The sequence below is a fragment of the Choloepus didactylus genome, chromosome 1, assembly GCF_015220235.1.
Source record: "Choloepus didactylus isolate mChoDid1 chromosome 1, mChoDid1.pri, whole genome shotgun sequence".
Lineage (NCBI taxonomy): Eukaryota > Metazoa > Chordata > Mammalia > Pilosa > Megalonychidae > Choloepus > Choloepus didactylus.
This window is the reverse complement of record NC_051307.1, coordinates 227,124,993-227,147,458: the sequence shown is the minus strand read 5'-3', so window position 1 is coordinate 227,147,458 and position 22,466 is coordinate 227,124,993. Positions and strand designations below refer to the sequence as shown.

General features: G+C 40.0%; 1 protein-coding gene across 1 annotated transcript in view; it reads right to left on the bottom strand.

Annotated features, from left to right (window-relative positions):
- Positions 1-22,466, bottom strand: part of GXYLT2 (glucoside xylosyltransferase 2) — a 98,079-nt gene that overhangs the window by 60,521 nt on the left and 15,092 nt on the right. Inside the window, 1 exon segment of the mRNA XM_037829268.1 lies at positions 17,051-17,243. Coding sequence (XP_037685196.1) covers positions 17,051-17,243 — 193 coding nt within the window.

Here is a 22,466-nt window from a genome sequence, read left to right as displayed (position 1 = left end):
TCTTTAAAACTTTTACAGTGAGTATCTTTTACTTTGCTTGCATATATTACACTTAGAACAAAGAACTTTTAATTCCTACTCATTGCTACAATAATTAGCATAAGGAAAAATTCCAGAAGTGCACAGAGACTTGTTATAAGATTGTTTATTGCATTATTGTTTGTAACAGCAAAAAATTGGGAACAATCTAATTAAGAGATGGGTTAAATGAGCTCTGGGGTACACTGTATAACAGATGCAGCCTTTAGTGGGATGTTGTAGAACCAGGATTGGTAAACTATGGTACACTGGCCTAGTCCAGCACGCCACTTGTTTTTGTAGCACCCCTAAGCTAAGAATGGTTTTGGCATTTTTAAATGGTTGGAAAAAATGAAAACAAGAGTAATATTTCATGACGTGAAAATGATATGAAATTCAAATTTCAGCAACCATAAATAAAAGTGTCATAGAACACTGTCATGCCAATTTGTTTATGTCATGTCTATGGCTCCTTTCTTGCTAAACAATAGAGTTATGTAGCCATGACAGACATATGGCCCACAAATCCTAACATAGTTACTATCTGGTCTTTTACAGAAAAAGTTTGCTGACCCCTGCTGTGGAAGTAATTCAGTAATATAAGTGCCAATGATATAAATGAGAATAGAATATAAAGTATAACCCAATTTCTGATGTTGATATGACAAAAAAAAAATGGAAATAAATACACCAAAATTGTTTTCCCTGGACATTAGTATGATGGTTGATTCTTTTTTTTTTATCTATGATTTTCTGAAATTGCTGGTTTTTTTCACAACATACATATATTGCTTACATACGTTGCTTATATAATCACATTTAAAATTTGTAAAACTGTACTCATTGGAAACACTTTAAGTTTGCAAATCTGAGATGGATGCCTGGGAGACAAATCTCAGAGTGAGAAAACAGGAGGGATAGTCAAAGTATTTGACAACTAATTTATGAAGGGCACTGACCAGTCAGAATAGACACCAGGAACAAATCCCCACAGCAAGCGTGCCACTGCACAGCAGCCCCAAATCAGCTGTGGAAGGAGAGGGAGTTCCGTGGTCTACTGGTTTCCTTGACTCCCTGATTTTAGCATCCTGTCTTCCAGAAGTATTTTTACCTTTGCTAATCTATATGCCTTTTAATAGATTATTCAGTCCACTTACATTTGTGACTATCCATATATGTGAATAAATATCTACCAGTTATTTCATGCTGTAGGACCCACTTTTTATGTTTCTTTTTTTTGTCCTCTTCCTTTCTTGACTTCTTTTAAATGGACTGAGAGTTTCTTTTTCCCACCCCCATATTCTCTTTTCTTCCCTCTTCCCTTTTGGAAGATAAACACTCCACATACTTTTTTAGTGCTTATCGTGGAAATTTTAGCATGTATATGAAGTGAAAAGTTAATCAACAGCTTGACCATATTCTTAAATTATACAAGAGCCACAGAATGTTTATACTACACAATACAATTGTCACTATTTTAGTTTAGTCTGCTTTTTAAAATTGGCCCTCCAACTAAGATATTATTTTTATATCATCAATTTTTATTTTGCTTTACACATGTTTATCATGTTCTCTACTCCTTAGTCCATCTTGCCGCTCACATCTTCCTTCTGAGATCACTTTCTTTCTCTTTGAAGCATAACGTTTAAATTTCCTTTAGTGATGGTTTTCTAATGGTAACTCTCTCAGCTTTTGCTTATTCAAAATTGACTTTATTATGCCCCCACCCTTAAAAGAGAGTTTCACTAAGTATATCCTATTTGATTTGAGTTTTGAAGTTATTTTATTGTCATCTGGATTTTGGTATTTCAGTTGAGAAGTTAGCTGTCTTTCTAATTATTGCTTCTTAGAAAGTCATCTTTTTTTCCTCTGGCTGCTTTTAAGGTTTTCTTTCTGTCTTTAATGTTCTGTTTTCACTATGATGTTTCCAGCTGAAATTTCTTTCTAATTATCCTGCTTAGGATTCACCAGGCATCCTGGATCTGAAGACTGTCTTCCATTATCTCTGGATCATTCTCAGCCACTGTGTCTTTCAATAGCTACCCCCTTTCTTCTGCTCCTTCCTTCTAGAAGTCTTATTGGTACTACATTGCCCTTCTCACTCTATCCTTCATTTCTCTTAATCCCTATTTGGAATTTTGCATCTCTTAGTTCTCTGACTTGCAGGCTATGTATCTCCCAGTTCATGACTATTTTCTTCAGTTCTGTCTTTCCTGATGATTAACACTTTCCACACAAGCCTTATGGCTGATCTCATGGCCTCATTTTTCCCCTTCTTGCAAGTTCATCAATTCTGTTAAACTGTTTAGAAAAAATATTTTTGAGCATCTACAGGTGTTACAGAATAGGAAAGTTTCGTGATCTCTAATCCATTACATTGCCCTCATAAGGGTTTATCTGGCTCGCAACAATAGACTAGATACAATAAAGTCTTCAAAACAAGTTGCCTCAGTCAGGATAAACTACGTTTTGATAAGGTAACAAACAACCCCAAATCTCAAGAGCTTCACAGAATAAAAGTTTATTTCTTGTTCATGCTACATATTTAAGTTGGTAAGGGGCTCTCTGCTCAGTATTCTCACTAAGTGGCCATGCTAATGGAAGATCCATCTCGACTCATGCATCAATGGACATCCTGGGAGGGGAAATCAAACACTAGATCTTAGAGCTTTCAGTCAGACGTGACACATTTTACATTAAAAATGATACACACCACCATTACCCACATTGTATTTAATTAGCCAAAGCAAGTCACAGGACCAGATCCAATTTCAAGAGTCAGGGATGTGCCATCTGATCAGGTGCTAAAAGGGAGAAACCTCTAATGAGAGCCATGATGGCAAAACATGGGCCACACAGTGAAGAGGTAAGGCCAACCCTTACCTTTACCAGTGTCCACCATCTACTTCTCTGAAAATTGTGTGTTCTCCAGTAATGAGAAACTTAATACCCAACACCTTCAAACAGTCTTCCTTACATGGAATTAAAACCAGCTTTCCTGAGACTTCCCTAACATCACTCCTTTTGCCCTACAGAGCAACACAGAAAAAAAAAAAAAATCTAATTTTAATTTTATATATTCTTTTCACTCTTCTCTGGGCTAATTTTTCCTAAATCCTCATGGAAAGAAAATTAATTAAAAAAAAGACATGGTCCCCACCCTCTAAAATCATGCAATACCATTTAAAAGCAGTCCTTTGGTGCTTTATTTTTCTTTGAAGAAAACAATACCCCTCACCCTTTTTTGTTTACTTTGTGTGACAAGCAGGATTCTAGGTTGCAAGCAATAAAATCAATTTAGGCCTTTTAGACAAAAAGTAATTTAATGAAAGGGTAGTGGGTGGCTCAGAAGACCTTTGGGAGGGCTGGAGAACTTGATTCAGGGGCTACATATTCAAGTTGGTACCATGACCAGCTTAAACAAGGCCCAGGCAGCATCTATGTCTGGTCCTTAGGTTAATCAGAACCTACTACGAGCCAGTCTGATGATGAAACTTCAGCTGCGTCACCACAAGTCAGCAGGGCTGGCCCATTGTCTCCAGCCAATGGACGCTCCTGCTGACACCTCCCCTCGGCAGCTCCTTCCTTCACTGACACTCTCACACTCATACATCCTGGATGTTGCTGCCCCACTGGCGCCACCTATCACCAGAAGGGATTAGTGGTTATCTCCACTTAGTGGGTCCCACTATTTCCTGATTCTGAGTCCGGGGCAGAAGCATAGATTAGCCAAACCTAACTCACATGCCTGATCCGAAGCTGCCAGGAGAGGCTAGAAAATTGACAAGCTGGCGTTTCAGCTTCTATGTTGGGAGATGACAAAAATAAATGAAATTTTAAAATATTAAATATCCACAATGTAGATGGGAAATACTGCCAGACATATTGTATTTGAGTAACTTAAAAATGTTTTTCTATTTAAATATAGATGAACTTGTTCATCTTACAGCTTCCAAAGGAATCATGATGGCAATGGGCAGGTTTTTGTTTTGTTTTGACCCTAAGGTAAAAATACATGGCCCCAAGCCTCCCAAAAAGTTTGCACAAAAAAAACCTGGATATGCCCACAATGTATCCATGTTAGAATTAACTGTCTTGAGAAGGGTGTCATAACCTGCCTCTCCACACCAGCATCTACCTGTGGTATGGCAGAAACCAACTGCTGCTGCTCTATTACTTTACACCTAACAAAGTGCTCAATATATAGGAGCCGTGCCAAAGAATCTTTGTGGAAAGAAAGAATAATTATATTATCTGATTTAGCTTTACAATCACACTCTGCAATGAGCAAGGCTGGTACTTATGACTCATGATACAGATGACAAAACTAAGGCTAAGAGAAGTTCTGAGACCTACATAAGGGCCATGCTTTAAGCCTAGACTGGCAATATTACTCCAGCATGGAAAAGAAAGGGGTGATACATATGCCCTGTATAGCTGACAACATCCTATTATAACTTCCTTGGTTAGTTGGGCTTCAGTGGTCTAACAAACACTTGAGGAAATGAGACTCAAATGGGTGAAGTCATTACGGCAATTCCATGCATACCACCACTTCACAGTATCCAAAACAATTTTCCCTTATGATTTACCTCCTAATTTATCTCGTTCTACTTACTATGACTCATAACAAATTACTCAAAAACTCAGCAGGAAAAAAACAACCATTTTTTATCATCATAGATTCCACGGATCAGGAATTTGAACAAGACAGCTCAGCTCTGCTTCCTGATGTCTGGAGCCTCAGCTGAAAGACTCTAAGGCTAGGGGCTGGGGTCATCTGAAGGTCATTCACTCATGGATCTGGCCTTTGAAGCTGGCTATTGGCTGTGGGGCTCAGCTCCCCTCTGCATGGGCCTCTCCTCTCTGGGTTAGGCTAGTTTGGGCTTCCTCACAGCATGGTGGCTGGTTCCAGGGGCAGGCATCCCAAGAAAAAGCTGGGAAGACCCTGTATCCTTTTTATCACCTACCCTCGGATAGCATTACTTCTGCTACACTCTATATTTTACATGCACGCATACATACATATATATGTATTTATACACACACATGTGTTATCTAGCCTTATATCAAATTACCCTAAAACTCAGTAGCTTAAAACTACAAACATTTATATCTCATAAAGTTTTTATGAGTCAGGAATCTGGGTTGCTGCAGCTCCGGGTCTCTCACAAGGTTGCAGTCCAGCAGTTGGCTGGGAATACAGTCCTCAGAAGGCTCCATGGGTGGGAGGATCTGTTTCCAGGTTCATTCACAGGGATGTTGGCAAGAGGCCTCAGTTCCTAGCCCTGTGGTCCTCTCCAAAGAGCTGATTTGATGTGGCAGCTGGTTTCATTCAGAACAAGTGATTCCAGAGAGCAAGAGAGTATAACCAAGATGGAAGGTGAAGTACCTTTTATAAGCAAATCTCAGAAGTGACATACCACTACTTCTGCCATATGCCAGTCACCACACAGACCAGCCCTACTACAATGTGGGAGGAGAATACACAAGGGATGTGAATTTCAGGAAGTGGGGACCACTGGGGCCTCTTTGGAAAATATAGTCTGTCACACATACACAGTTAGACATACACATCTTCCTTCCACTTGTCTTTTTGTAAGTCCAAGTTTGTATTTTGTTCTGTTTCACCCCCATGCCCCAGCTTCTAGGACATAAAGGATACTAAATAAATACTTATTAAATGGATATTGTGCAAATCATTACTAGTGTTCACCCAAAGCTAGCTGTTTTAGTTTCCTTTATTTTGCTAAAACAAATATTGTACAATGGGTGGGCTTAATAATAGGAATTTATTGGCTCACAGTTTCAGAGGCTAGAAGGCTTGCTTCCTCCCAGGGTCAGTATCTTCTGGCTGGCTGACAATCTTTGGGATTCCTTGGTTTTTCGGTCACATGGCAATGCAAATGGTGATGTCTTCTCTTTCTCCTCTGGGTTCCACTGACTTCCGTGCTCTTCCCATGGCTTTCTCTTTCTGTGGCTTTCTGTATAAGGCCTTCAGTAATAGGATGAAGACCCATCCTCATTCAATTGGGCTACACAACTGAAGTAATCTTATCAAAAGGTCCTGTTTATAATGGGTTCACACCCACAGGAATGAATTAAGGCTAAGAACATGTTTTCCGAGGGTATACAACCCCAAGCCGCTACACAGGTCTCCCTTTCACGCACCTGGAGCACAGCACTTCTCAGCCCCCTTGCAGTTGCCTGGCTCTCATGACCAGAAAAGACCTGTGCCACTGTCAAACTGAGGGAGTAAAAAGCATAGTCATGATTCCTTAGTCTCTCTTTCCTGAGGTGGCATCCGAGGAATTGTAGATGACAAATGTTTCAGCAGGTGCAGCTATCAGCATGGACAGTCTCTGTCGACTTAGGTCCCAGGGTGACCATGTAGAACAGAGCTCCTGCCAACTGTCTGAGACATGCAGCAGGAGGGTAGGTGGTCTCTGAGTTTTGGGAAGTTGTTTGTTACTGTAGCCTGCCTTCACCTATCCTGATTACAGATGTATCAATCCTGCAGATAGGGAACTGATGCTCAGAAAGGCCGGATGTCTTGCCCAAGATTACGCAGAAAGTAAACAGCAGAGCTGAGTTTCGAATTTGAGTCTTCTGCCTAGTAGTTCAGGAGGAAGGATTTTATAGTGGTTAATCCATGGAGGTACAAGTCAGTAAACCTAATTGACACCCCAATAAGCAAATTACTAAAACTCTCTAAGCCTCAATTATCTCAGTTTGTAAAATGGTGACAGACTTTAACCTTCTTCAAATGGTTGTTGTTAAGATTAAATAAGATTAAATCACAAATCATAAGCCTTCGATAAATACTATTATTTATATAATTATTATTATCATTTCCATTTACCATAGCTTCACAGCAGCTATGACTGTTTGTGCCTTTTTTCCTTTCCCCTTCCCCTGACTCAGATCTTTTACAAGGCATCTTTCAAATCACTTTCTTTTTTTTTTTTTTTCATTTATTATTTTTTTTTTAATTCAGTTTTATTGAAATATATTCACAAACCATACAGTCATCCATGGTATACAATCAACTGTTCACAGTATGATCATATAGTTATACGTTCATCACCACAATCTATTTCTGAACATTTTCCTTACATCAGAAAGAATCAGAATAAGAATAAAAAATAAAAGTGAAAAGAGAATACCCAAACCATCCCCCCATCCCACCCTATTTGTCATTTAGTTTTTACTCCCATTTTTCTACTGATTTTTTTTCAATTTTTTAACTTTGTTTATCAAAAAATTAAAAACAAACAGGCAAACAACAACCAAAAAAACCCCACAACATTTCAAACAAAGCAATGGATTAAGGAAAACAAATAACCTAAAATAACTACTTTGCTTCCAATATGTTCCTACCATACCCCAAGAAAATTAATAAACCATGTCCAAACAGAGGAGTAAGAAAAACAAATAATCTAAAATAACTACATTGCTTCCAACATGTTCCTACCATACCCCAAGAAAATTAACAACCCCTAAGAAAACAAAGGAATAAGAGAAAAAAAAAACCTAAAATAACTCTGTTGCTTCCAACATGATCTTACTATATCCAAGAAAGTTTACAAACCATAATCATTCCTGAGCATTCCCATAACATTGAGATTACCCTCCATAGTTTATCTGTTCTTATTAGATTATCATTCCCCCTCCACTAATTGGTATCTCTAGGTCCCCTACATTCTACAGTATAAAACATTGTACATTTTTCACAGAATTCACATTAGTGGTAACATACAATATCTCTCTTTTTGTGCCTGGCTTATTTTGCTCAGCATTATGTCTTTTTTTTTTTTTTTTTTTTTTAATCTTCATTTTATTGAGATATATTCATATACCACGCAGTCATACAAAACAAATCGTACTTTCGATTGTTCACAGTACCATTACATAGTTGTACATTCATCACCCAAATCAATCCCTAACACCTTCATTAGCACACACACAAGAATAACAAGAATAATACTTAGAGTGAAAAAGAGCAATTGAAGTAAAAAAGAACACTGGGTACCTTTGTCTGTTTGTTTCCTTCCCCTATTTTTCTACTCATCCATCCATAAACTAGACAAAGTGGAGTGTGGTCCTTATGGCTTTCCCAATCCCCTTGTCACCCCTCATAAGCTACATTTTTATACAACTGTCTTCGAGATTCATGGGTTCTGGGTTGTAGTTTGATAGTTTCAGGTATCCACCACCAGCTACCCCAATTCTTTAGAACCTAAAAAGGGTTGTCTAAAGTGTGCATAAGAGTGCCCACCAGAGTGACCTCTCGGCTCCTTTTGGATTCTCTCTGCCACTGAAGATTATTTCATTCCCTTTCACATCCCCCTTTTGGTCAAGAAGATGTTCTCCGTCCCACGATGCCGGGTCTACATTCCTCCCCGGGAGTCATATTCCACGTTGCCAGGGAGATTCACTCCCCTGGGTGTCTGATCCCACGTAGGGGGGAGGGCAGTGATTTCACCTTTCAAGTTGGCTTAGCTAGAGAGACAGGGCCACATCTGAGCAACAAAGAGGCATTCGGAGGAGGCTCTTAGGCACAACCATAGGGAGGCCTAGCCTCTCCTTTGTAGCAACCGTCTTCCCAAGGGTAAAACCTGTGGTAGAGGGCTCAACCCATCAAACCACCAGTCCCCTATGTCTCTGGTCACGTTAGCAACCATGGAGGTGGGGTAGGCGAATACCCCTGCATTCTCCACAGGCTCCTCAAGGGGGCACTGCATCTTTTTTTTTTTTCCCTTGTTTTTTTTTTTTTTTTTAACTTTCCCTTCTTTTTTAAATCAACTGTATGAAAAAAAAAGTTAAAAAGAAAACAAACATACAATAAAAGAACATTTTAAAGAGACCATAACAAGGGAGTAAGAAAAAGACAACTAACCTAAGATAACTGCTTAACTTCCAACATGTTCCTACTTTACCCCAAGAAAGTTACCTAATATAGCAACATTTCTGTGAACTTGCTCCTACTATATCCATCAGAAATTAACAGACCATAGTCATTCCTGGGCATCCCCAGAACGTTAAATAGCTTATCTGTTCTTCTTGGATTATTGTTCCCCATTCCTTAATTGCTCTCTATTGCTAGTTCCCCTACATTCTACATTATAAGCCATTTGTTTTATATTTTTCAAAGTTCACATTAGTGGTAGCATATAATATTTCTCTTTTTGTGCCTGGCTTATTTCGCTTAGCATTATGTCTTCAAGGTTCATCCATGTTGTCATATGTTTCACGAGATCGTTCCTTCTTACTGCCGCGTAGTATTCCATCGTGTGTATATACCACATTTTATTTATCCATTCATCTGTTGAAGGACATTTGGGCTGTTTCCATCTTTTGGCAATTGTGAATAATGCTGCTATGAACATTGGCATGCAGATATCTGTTCGTGTCACTGCTTTCCGATCTTCCGGGTATATACCGAGAAGTGCAATCGCTGGGTCGAATGGTAACTCTATATCTAGTTTTCTAAGGAACTGCCAGACTGACTTCCAGAGTGGCTGAACCATTATACAGTCCCACCAACAGTGAATAAGAGTCCCAATTTCTCCACATCCCCTCCAGCATTTGTAGTTTCCTGTTTGTTTAATGGCAGCCATTCTAACCGGTGTTAGATGGTATCTCATTGTGGTCTTAATTTGCATCTCTCTAATAGCTAGTGAAGCTGAACATTTTTCATGTGTTTCTTGGCCATTTGTATTTCCTCTTCAGAGAACTGTCTTTTCATATCTTTTGCCCATTTTATAATTGGGCCGACTGTACTACTGTCATTGAGTTGTAGGATCTCTTTATATATGCAAGATATCAGTCTTTTGTCAGATACATGGTTTCCAAAAATTTTTTCCCATTGAGTTGGCTGCCTCTTTACCTTTTTGAGAAATTCCTTTGAGGTGCAGAAACTTCTAAGCTTGAGGAGTTCCCATTTATCTATTTTCTCTTTTGTTGCTTGTGCTTTGGGTGTAAAGTCTAGGAAGTGGCCGCCTAATACAAGGTCTTGAAGATGTTTTCCTACATTATCTTCTAGGAGTTTTATGGTACTTTCTTTTATATTGAGATCTTTGGTCCATTTTGAGTTAATTTTTGTGTAGGGGGTGAGGTAGGGGTCCTCTTTCATTCTTTTGGATATGGATATCCAACTCTCCCAGCCCCATTTGTTGAAAAGACCATTATGACTCAGTTCAGTGACTTTGGGGGCCTTATCAAAGATCAGTCGGCCATAGATCTGAGGGTCTATCTCCGAATTCTCAATTCGATTCCATTGATCTATATGCCTATCTTTGTGCCAGTACCATGCTGTTTTGGCAACTGTGGCTTTATAATAAGCTTCAAAGTCAGGGAGCGTAAGTCCTCCCACTTCATTTTTCTTTTTTAGAGTGTCTTTAGCAATTCGAGGCATCTTCCCTTTCCAAATAAATTTGATAACTAGCTTTTCCAAGTCTGCAAAGTAGGTTGTTGGAATTTTGATTGGGATTGCATTGAATCTGTAGATGAGTTTGGGTAGAATTGACATCTTAATGACATTTAGTCTTCCTATCCATGAACATGGAATATTTTTCCATCTTTTAAGGTCCCCTTCTATTTCTTTTAGTAGAGTTATGTAGTTTTCTTTGTATAGGTCTTTTACATCTTTGGTTAAGTTTACTTCTAGGTACTTGATTTTTTTAGTTGCTATTGAAAATGGTATCTTTTTCTTGAGTGTCTCTTCAGTTTGTTCATTTCTAGCATACAGAAACATTACTGACTTATGTGCATTAACCTTGTATCCCGCTACTTTGCTAAATTTGTTTATTAGCTCTAGTAGCTGTATCGTCGATTTCTCAGGGTTTTCTAGATATAAGATCATATCATCTGCAAACAATGACAGTTTTACTTCTTCTTTTCCAATTTGGATGCCTTTTATTTCTTTGTCTTGCCGGATTGCCCTGGCTAGCACTTCCAGCACAATGTTGAATAACAGTGGTGATAGCGGGCATCCTTGTCTTGTTCCTGATCTTAGAGGGAAGGCTTTCAGTCTCTCTCCATTGAGTACTATGCTGGCTGTGGGTTTTTCATATATGCTCTTTATCATGTTGAGGAAGTTTCCTTCAATTCCTACCTTTTGAAGTGTTTTTATCAAAAAGGGATGTTGGATTTTGTCAAATGCTTTTTCAGCATCTATTGAGATGATCAATTGATTTTTCCCTTTTGACTTGTTAATGTGTTGTAATACATTGATTGATTTTCTTATGTTGAACCATCCTTCATGCCTGGAATAAACCCCACTTGGTCATGGTGTATGATTTTTTTAATGTGTCTTTGGATTCGATTTGCAAGTATTTTGTTGAGGATTTTTGCATCTATATTCATTAAGGAGATTGGCCGGTAGTTTTCCTTTTTTGTAACATCTTTGCCTGGTTTTGGTATTAGATTGATGTTAGCTTCATAAAATGAGTTAGGTAGTGTTCCATTTTCTTCAATGTTTTGAAAGAGTTTGAGTAAGATTGGTGTCAGTTCTTTCTGGAAAGTTTGGTAGAATTCCCCTGTGAAGCCATCTGGCCCTGGGCATTTATTTGTGGGAAGATTTTTGATGACTGATTGGATCTCTTTGCTTGTGATGGGTTGGTTGAGGTCTTCTATTTCTTCTCTGGTCAGTCTAGGTTGTTCATATGTTTCCAGGAAATTGTCCATTTCCTCTACATTATCCAGTTTGTTGCCATACAGTTGTTCATAGTATCCTCTTACAATTTTTTTAATTTCTTCAGGATCTGCAGTTATGTCACCTTTTTCATTCATTATTTTGTTTATATGGGTCTTCTCTCTTTTTGATTTTGTCAGTCTAGCTAGGGGCTTGTCAATCTTGTTGATCTTCTCAAAGAACCAACTTTTGGTGATATTTATCCTCTCTATTGCTTTTTTGTTCTCTATGTCATTTATTTCTGCTTTAATCCTTGTTATTTCTTTTCTTCTACTTGGTTTAGGATTGGTTTGCTGTTCACTTTCTAGCTTCTTCAGTTGATCCATTAGTTCTTTGATTTTGGCTCTTTCTTCCTTTTTAATATATGCGTTTAGTGCTATAAATTTCCCCCTGAGCACTGCTTTTGCTGCATCCCATAGGTTTTGGTATGTTGTGTTCTCATTTTCATTCGTCTCTATATATTTAGCAATTTCTCTTGCTATTTCTTCTTTAACCCACTGATTGTTTAGGAGTGTGTTGTTTAACCTCCAGGTATTTGTGAATTTTCTAAGTCTCTGATGGTTATTGACTTCTAATTGTATTCCATTGTGGTCAGAGAATGTGCTTTGAATAATTTCAATCTTTTTAAATTTATTGAGGTTTGTTTTATCTCCCAGCATATGATCTATTCTGGAGAAAGTTCCATGAGCACTAGAAAAGTATGTGTATCCTGGTGATTTGGGATGTAATGTCCTGTATATGTCTGTTAAATCTAATTCATTTATCAGATTGTTTAGGTTTTCAATTTCCTTATTGGGCTTCTGTCTGGTTGATCTATCTATAGGAGAGAGTGATGTGTTGAAGTCTCCCACAATTATTGTGGAAACATCAATTGCTTCCTTTAGTTTTGCCAGTGTTTCTCTCATGTATTTTGTGGCACCTTGGTTGGGTGCATAGACATTTACGATTGTTATTTCTTCTTGCTGAATTGCCCCTTTTATTAGTACGTAGTGGCCTTCTTTGTCTCTCAAAACATCCCTGCATTTGAAGTCTATTTTATCTGAGATTAATATTGCTATACCTGCTTTCTTTTGGCTGTAGCTTGCATGAAATATTTTTTTCCATCCTTTCACTTTCAGTTTCTTTGTGCCCCTGTGTCTAAGATGAGTCTCTTGTATGCAACATATTGATGGTTCATTTTTTTGGATCCATTCTGCGAATCTATATCTTTTAATTGGGGAGTTTAATCCATTTACATTCAACGTTATAACCGTGAAGGCATTTCTTGAATCAGCCATCTTATCCTTTGGTTTATGTTTGTCATATTTTTCCCCTCTGTCTATTAATATCCTTTATTGTACCCATACCGAATCTCTTTAGTACTGAACCTTTCTCCAAGTCTCTCTGTCCTTTCTTTGTTTCTCTGTCTGTAGGGCTCCCTTGAGTATCTCCAGTAGGGCAGGTCTCTTGTTAGCAAATTCTCTCAGCATTTGTTTGTCTGTGAAAAATTTAAGCTCTCCCTCAAATTTGAAGGAGAGCTTTGCTGGATAAAGTATTCTTGGCTGGAAATTTTTCTCACTCAGAATTTTAAATATATCGTGCCACTGCCTTCTCGCCTTCATGGTGGCTGCTGAGTAGTCACTACTTAGTCTTATGCTGTTTCCTTTGTATGTGGTGGATTGCTTTTCTCTTGCTGCTTTCAGAACTTGCTCCTTCTTTTCTGTGTTTGATAGTGTGATCAGTATATGTCTCGGAGTGGGTTTATTTGGATTTATTCTATTTGGAGTTCGCTGAGCATTTATGATTTGTGTATTTATGTTGTTTAGAAGATTTGGGAAGTTTTCCCCAACAATTTCTTTGAATACTCTTCCTAGACCTTTACCCTTTTCTTCCCCTTCTGGGACACCAATGAGTCTTATATTTGGACGTTTCATATTATCTATCATATCCCTGAGGTCTATTTCGATTTTTTCAATTTTTTTCCCCATTCTTTCTTTTATGCTTTCATTTTCCATTCTGTCATCTTCCAGGTCACTGATTCGTTGTTCAACTTCCTCTAGTCTTGTACTATGAGTGTCCAGAGTCTTTTTAATTTGGTCAACAGTTTCTTTAATTTCCATAAGATCATCCATTTTTTTATTTAGTCTTGCAATGTCTTCTTTATGCTCTTCTAGGGTCTTCTTGATTTCCTTTATCTCCCGTACTATGGTCTCATTGTTCATCTTTAGTTCTTTGAGTAGCTGCTCTAGGTGCTGTGTCTCTTCTGGTCTTTTGATTTGGGTGCTTGGGCTTGGGTTATCCATATCGTCTGGTTTTTTCATATGCTTTATAATTTTCTGTTGTTTTTGGCCTCGTGGCATTTGCTGAACTTGATAGGGTTCTTTTAGGATTTGTAGACCAATTGAAGTCCTTATCTCTAATTTATCAGATCTACAGCTTCGTGGAGTACACTTTCTCTAATTAACCAGCAGGTGGCGTCCACGAGCCACCTGTTCTCCACAAGCCAGTTCTCCCCTGCTTAGCCTTTTTGGTGAGTGGGGGAGTGAGTCTTGTGGGGTCCAATTGGTGTACCAAGCTTGCGTGTGTAGTTGGTATGCCTGCCCTGTATATGGGGCGTGTTTCTGGGCAGTCAGGGAGGGGGGGGGGTGGCTCTAACAATCAAATCTCCCTGGTGATCCTAGAGTTTTAAAGCTGCTGCAATAGTCTAATCCTTCAGTTCAGTCCTGCCACAGTTTGTCTCTGCCACTGACCCACAAGTCCTTGGTATTGGCGTATGGCTCCTGAGACTTGCAAGTGGGCCCCTCTTCCAGGCCGTGCACCCCCTGGTCCTCTGTTGAGGGATGACTGTGCTATGTCACAGGTGAGTGCCGTCCCCCCAGGGCAGTTCTGGGCTGCTGGGCTGTGTAGGGAAGCTCCCAGTCTGCTGAAATGATGGCTGAATGGGGCTTTGTTAATTCACACTGCTCTACCTTCCCAACTCTGGGACAATCAGCTGAGGTTGCACGGAAGGCTAATGTCCACGCCCAGTTTTGTGGTGTGTGCCTGTTATTTGAAGCACTTCCGTCACACTGGGTTGTCTGGGGCAGTTCTGGGCTATGGGTCTGGCGATGGGCAGGAGTGTTTCCTGTCCACCAGGATGATGGCTGTGAGCGGACACCCCCCTTTTCTTGGGAAGTTGTGGTGTTTAGTGAATTTTCTCAGCCACTGGATTATTGCGTTTTGTCTCAGAGCTCTCCTAGTTCTGCTCTTGACTTGACCTGCCCAAATAGCAAGTCTTTGAAGCTTTCTGTATTGGGCTTCTTAGAGTAATTGTTTTAGAAAAAGAAAAAAGGATTAAAAAAAAAAAAAAAAACGGGCCCTCCTCAGAGATCTAATGGGTTACTGAAATGCTAAGAGACAAAGCAACCAGGGCCATTAAGGAAAGGTCCACAGGGCAGAGAGATCAGCTTTTCTTCAGGATTTGCATATGCGCCTCAGGGCCCTTCCCCTTTCTATGTTCACCAGAACTCCAAAAATCCTCCGCTTTTATTTTGGAGTTTTTCGTGTTGTTTTTTTTCTATGGATGTCTCGTCTCTGCTGGGCTGGCTGCTCTCAGATTCTCTGGTGTCTGGTCTCAGTCTATCTATGGCTGGAGTTTGAATCAGTAGAATGAGTTTCCGATATAGGCTGCCACTGCAGTTCTCCCTTCTCCTTCCCGGAGCTGACAGCCCCTCCTCCCCCGGGACTGAGCCTGGCAGGGAGGGGCGCGGGTCCCCTGGCCGCAAAAACTTACAGATTTCGCTGATCTCAGCAGTTCCACGTTTTCATGAGTGTTGTATGAAGTATGCCCAAAGTCAGATTGCTCTGTGGTGTCCAGTCCATGCAGTTCCTGGCTTTCTACCTACTTTCCTGGAGGAGTAACTAAAACATACATCTCACCAGTCTGCCATCTTGCCCCGCCTCTCAAATCACTTTCAAAGTGATTTGTTTCCCTGGCTTCTCTGGGTGACAATGTCAAGGTGATTTTTTCCTTAGAAAACATAACACGTTTTCTAGCTTTCTGTTATTAACCTTTCTTAGCCCAACATGCTTTCTTGGCATTTCTCATTAGTGCAGCTTACATGCTAGCAGGATGTAGAATTGTCGACTCAAGTGGGTAGATACAAAACAAAAAGGTTTCTCTACTCATCAACACTCAGGACCTTACTGAAAGAGAAAACTTTAAAGGGAAAGAAAGCTTGGTTTCCAAAGGCCATGCACATATCTAAACCAGGGAGAGGTAGCCTTTCTGAAGTGCTTCTCATGTACTGATAAAAAGTCAATACTTTTTCCTTGGTATAATAAGGGTCAATTAAATGATGACCCAACCACACAATAAAATATTATGCAGTCCCCAAAAAGGATGAGGAAAGAACATAGGAGCCTTGATCTGGACAGATGCTTAGGATATGGTTTTAAATGAGGAAAAGAGAGTTCTAGAACAATACAGAGAGTATAATCCTGATTTTGTAAAAGAAACACATTTTAATCTGGGTGCATGTATTTGCGTGTGTGATATACATATGTATGTCTATACATACATACAAACAACACATACAACACATCTGTACATGAAAAGTAAAATGTATGGAAGAATCACTCAACATTGTTAACTCTGATTATTTCTTGTGTTTGATTATTTCTTGTGTTAGACTGAAGGGAAGGAAGTACTTCCATCTTTTAATTTATAACATTTATATTGTTTGCATTTATTTCCATGAATACATTTTACTTGTCATTTCAACACATATATAAGAAAAATGGGGACAAAAACTAAATGAGAAATATGGTGGGATGGGGGGAATGATTTGGGTGTTCTTTTCTACTTTTATTCTTTATTCTTATTCTGATTCTTTCTGGTATAAGGAAAATGTTCAAAAATAGATCAGGGTGATGAATGCACAACTATATGATGGTACTGTGAACAGCCGATTGTACGCCATGGATGACTGTATGGGATGTGAGTATATCTCAATAAAACTGAATTTTAAAAAATGAAAAATAGGAAAAACAATAGGAAAAAAAAAAACACAACACATATATAAACAGATAAAAATTAAGTTTCCTGTCCCCCAAGTGAGAACAATATTAACAATACCAAAAAGGATTGAGCCTGGAGCCAGGTGCTTTAAGAACATCCATCTCATTTAAGGCTCACAATATCCCTAAACAGTAGGTGTAATTATCCCTGTATTATAGATAAGCAAAACTCAGAGTCAAGTGTTCAAGGTCACAAAGTTGAGTATGCAGCAAAATACATTATTGCATATGATATGCATTTTCCAAAATGCAGTCTGTTTGCACTTAGTAAATACCGACCCATGATTTTCGCAAATTCACCTGTTTATCAAACTCAGGCTTCAGAGATTCTTCAGTGAATATGTGAAATTGAATCTTCCTGTGGCTGAAGAGCACAGCTGATTTGAGCATGACCAGTGTCTCCTCCAGCCGATTGCCACAGGCCACCACGGCCAGGTGGATCCAGAGTTCAGGTGGCAACACACCTTGGAAACTTCTGAGTTCTCCGGGTCTCCTAGAAAGACGAAAAACAAGTTAAAACTCCTACTAAACTAATTAAAAACAAACAAACAAACAAAAAAAAAAACAGCTAGTGAATGGTTGGAGCATTTCAAAACATGAACAGGCACAATCTGTTATATTTTATAAAGCGATAAGCATTTTGACAATTCTTCCTGCTTAGAGAAAAATACCATTTATTCCCAAATTTATCCTGGCAATAGCAGGATGAGTCACTGTTTGGACTGCTATAGGTGTCTGAGACTTTTTCTGCCAGCACTTAGCTGTCTAGTGCCTGCTGGCTGCCTACTGGCCCATGTTTGGAAATAGTATTGCTAAACTTCAACAGCTGACACAAGGGCTGTGAAGCTCCCATCCTCAGGGGCCATGGAAATTAGATTTGAATGCAACTTGAACAAGATGAGGGTGGGTTGTGGCTTTCCCATGTGAAACGTGCAACATGATATTCCCATCATCTGGATGTTTTTAGGTTGGGGTGGAATGCATGACTGCTGGACCAAAGGAAAATCATGCAAGTCTGGGAGGTGAGCAAAGAAAACAACATACATGTCTCCACTACATCTTGGGAGAGGCTTGAAGAAACAAGGGTTAATCTTAACTGTCTAGCTAAAGATTTGTGAAGTGGTAGGTATAAAACTAAGCTTCCAGTATGAAATTCATATTAGATAAGAACCAGGTAGGACAGGGGTCAGGCTAAGCTGAAAATTATCAAGGTATAGAATACAGAGTCAACAGCTGAAAGGGCAATAGGGTCCAAGAGTCCAGAATCATCATCCAGCTATTTCCTTGTAATAAAAGATTTGTTCCAGACAAGGAGATGCAGCCAAAACTCAAACACACCACTGAGAAACATTTTCAGGCAGGCTGGAAGAAGTTGGCCTGGAAAAGGTGCCCTGAGACAAATGAAACTAATTTACTTGCACAAAAGATTTGGAGACCAGGGGAACTTGGATGTCGAATGCTACCTTCCTTCCAAAAAACTTCGAGTTCAATCAGCACACTGCTCCATTACTCATTGCTCTGTTCAGTAATGGCAGCCTTGCTTCAGATTTCTTTTACCAGGAGGAAAGCTGAAGATGTGGGTGGAGCCCTTTGGAAAGCTTTCCTATTTGATTACTTAAGAGAATGCTTAGCAGAAACACGGCCTCCTGTTTCAGCTGACTCCAGATGTAGAGCTACTTGGATTCCACTTATTTGGGGGATCACAGGAAAAGACAGTAGAGATGTCCTAAGCATTGCTCAAAATGGTCCACTTGTTTTCATCCTCCTGCTGCCACCTGATGAGGCCATGCATCTTCTCTCCCCTTGACCCCCAGAATAGTCACCAAGGGGGTCCTCCTGCCTTTAAACTTATCCTTAACCCTCCTCATCCAAAGATTTCTCCTTGTTGGGGGCAGGTTTTTCTAAAATGCACATAGGATCATGTTATTTCCTTGTTGAAAATCATGCAAGAGCTCCCCACTGCCCTCAAGACCAAGTCCAAATTACTGATCATGGCCCCCCAGTTACATCTCTTGCAACTGCCCCCACCACCCCCAGCTGGGGTGGATCGCCATTCATGGTCATAATCATAGTCTTAGTTACATGTATATTCACACTGTCTGTCTCTTTTCCAGTCATTAGACCATGCTGTATGGCCTCCAGGTCTTAGTGTGTGCATTCTCTCTCTCTTGGAAAGGCTCTCCTCTGCCCTCCTTTTCTTGCTAGTGCAACCATTTACTAATCAAAGAATGTTTACTGAGTACGTACTATGTGCCCGGTACTGTTCCAGGTGCCTGGTAGACAGTGATGCCTGCCCTCACAGAACGACATTCTACGGGAGGTAGGGGAGAGGGTGGAGTCAAAGAAATAAATAATAATCAGGATGAATAGTATCTAGGCAACTTTTATGGAAAGTTAGAAGGTGATAAGTGATATGAAGGAAATACATGGAGTGTACAGGGAGTGGCTGGTGTGTGGTGTAGTTCTATATAGTGCAAAGTCAACAAAGGCCTCATTGAGAAGGTGAGATTTGGCAGCGACTTGAAGGAGGTGAGGAAGTGGGCCAAGGTTATTTTGGGGTGGAGGATGGGAGCATTGTGAGCAGAGGGGACAGCCAGAACAAAGGCTCTACATAAATGAGAAGCACACCTGGGGAATTCAAGGACCCCTGCCTATAGGACTCAGACACCTGTTCCTTCCCGGGCATCGTGGGTGGGTTTCATGTCTGCTATTTAAGCCAACTTCCAATTAAGTAAGGTAAAGGGCTGGAAAGGGTGGGTGACAGATAATGCTAAGATCACAATTTTTAAAATTTTAAAAATCACCATCAAAACACTAGTCAAAATATGCTACAAAAGAGATTTAATGCAAACTCATTTGCTTACAAAGATGCATATTTAGGAACATGGGTATCAACCAGAAGTACTAAAACAATAAACGTCATAGCATAGATATCTTAAATGCAAAAGTGCCCCCACCCTTAAACAGAACAACTCCTCAAAGTTTAGCTTTACGTATTGGGATTCTGTATGAACAAAAAGTTTTAACCTTAGTCATGGGAGGAATACAAATTCTAACTACACCTAGAGTCTATTTTATTTCCAGGTAGGCAACAATTAAAAAATAAAATACAAGTTTGACCAGGCCAAGCATCGGTGTGGATGTGGAGGCAGGGGACCACTCCAACCCTGCTGGGAGAAAGGCAGGTGGCATAAGTTGGTCCATACACTTTGGAGAGCCATTTGGCAGTATCTCGCAGGGCTGAAGATGCATGTGAACTCTCCACCCCTCCAGTTCTACTCCTCCATATAGAACCTGAAGAAACTCTTGTACATTTGCACAAGATCCATTCAAGAATGTTCACAGCAGCCCTGCTTATAACAGTGAAAAATTGGAAATAATCATACATGCAACTGATATGTTTAAACAATGGAATAGTCTATAGAAGTAAAAATAAATAAACCAGAGTGGCACACATTAACATAAAGCTAAAGAGGAAAAAAAGCAATGTGCTGAAGGACAACGATAGAATGATACCATTAACATAAAATTTTAAAAACAAGCAATATAGCACTGTATGTTATTTATGGATCTCTGTAGTAAAAGTAAAATGCATGCATGAGGATGATATAAACATCAAATCAGGATAGTTTATTTTTTAAACTGAGTAGTGGCTATACAAGAATTCATTATGTTATTATCTGTATTTTGTGCACCCAAACCATTTGACAAATACTTTATGTGTAAGTATAAAACACTTGCACTCCTCTGCAACACAGCAGACCAATACTTTCTTTACAGGCTTCGGTGACTTGTACTGCACTGTACAAAAAGTGGGGCCTAGGGACTGTGATCTTTCACAGTGCCTGGTGACGGGTACTAGGAAAGAAAAATAAAAGCCTCTCCTGGTGCCAGTTCAAATATCAGTGGTTGAGATTCAAGCAGACCTTTGCTGCCCTCACTCTATTACCTCTCACATTACATTACAAATCCCAGGCTTCAGGTAATAAGCGTTTGTGTTGTGTAGTCACGATGAATAATAAAGTTTATGGGTGCTGACATGGTGTGCCTTTCTACCAATGCCTAACACAGCACATTCGCATGTCACCCAAGACTCAGGGGAGTCCAGTCCAGAAGCCTAGGACTTCTTAATGCCATGAACCACTAGGCTTTGGGGAGTGAATGGGTGGTGGATAATTCTAGCACCGCGGTGACTGGTGGTTAACCATGTTGTAATTCATAATTAAAAAAGGGGCTAGAGTGGTCATGCTCTGTCTAGAACTTTTTTAAGATCTGCTGCTAAGCTGGAGCTGATGGTGACCACCTTGGCCACCACACTGGGAGAGCCTGAATAGGAACCAACACAGCTGACAGCAGAGCCCCCGATGGTGGCTCAGATCTCTAGTGGTATGACTTGAGCACCTGGATCCAGCTGGGCCTGACCTTAACATTGGACTTTATAGCTAGAAAGCCAGTAAATTCCCCTTTGCATAAGCCGGTTTGAAACAAATTTACAGCTTAGTCACTCAAAAGCTGTAATTTAGTAACTGACCTACATCTAAAAAACATGTTTCTAATCATCCTTGCCTCTCCCTCTTCTCTCATAGTCACCTTGATTCATCCTTTGAAATGCCTGCTAAATCCATTCCTTCCTTGTTGTTCACTGCGGAGACTCTGACATTCTGCGAGTTGTGTAGCTGGAAGAGATGCAAAATAACCTCTACTGCAAGAATTCCCTACCTGGATGTACATCATAATCCTCTGGGGAATTTGTTAATCTGCAGATTCCATTCCCACAGAGAGTCGCACTCAGTGGGTCTTGGATGAGGCTCTGGGATCTGCATATTAACACCCACTTGTACTATACACCCACTCGTAGTTCAGCTATAGCCAGGAACTAATTATCAGAGGTGAACTCTCACCTCTCCTCTCTCTCCCAAATACTTCTGCCATGACCTCAGGAACACACCCCAGTCTCTTCTGAGTATTCTCTTCACCCTTCGCCTTAACGAAGACTTGGCTGCCCTGGAAGGACACCATCTCCCTAGCAGGCCTCCAGGGGAAGCCAGAATTCCTCCCCTGCCTTGGTTGCCCCAGGACAGGAGGTGGGGTTGGGGTCCTCCGTGCTTCCCACGCCACATCTGGGCCTGCAAAACGTCCTGAGAGTGGAGTCCATGGCATGGGGCTATTCCACCTGCTCCTGACTTTGTTGCTGTCATCACTCAACTTCTAGACTCCTTCTCTTCCTGCACTGAAGAGTTTTGCTCCTGGCTCACAATAATCCTCCCCACCCCAATGCCTGTCGCGATCCTCTGGAACTTTAATCGCTACTTAGAAGATGCTTCCAGCTTCCTGACCCTTCAGTTCTGTGACTCCACACCCACCAGCTTTTCCTTCTTCCTATCCAATCTTGTGGCCATATCATGGACCTTTACACAAACTGTGTCCTCTGCCTGGAATGTTCTCTGGCTCTCTGCAAAGCCTTCTCCTTAGCCCCCATACTTCTCCTTTGGACCCCAAAAGGCCTTTTCTGGCCATCCCATTGAAGAAGTGTCCTCCCTTTTATTCTCTATCACAGTCTTGTTGGTTTTCTTCCAAAAACGTACCTCAGTTGGTGATTACCTATTCTTTCATTGTAATTTATACAAACTGCTCATTATACACAATCAATACAAGACAAATATAAAATAAACAAAAATTCCTATCTTTAGAAAAAATCACAATAAAATACACAATG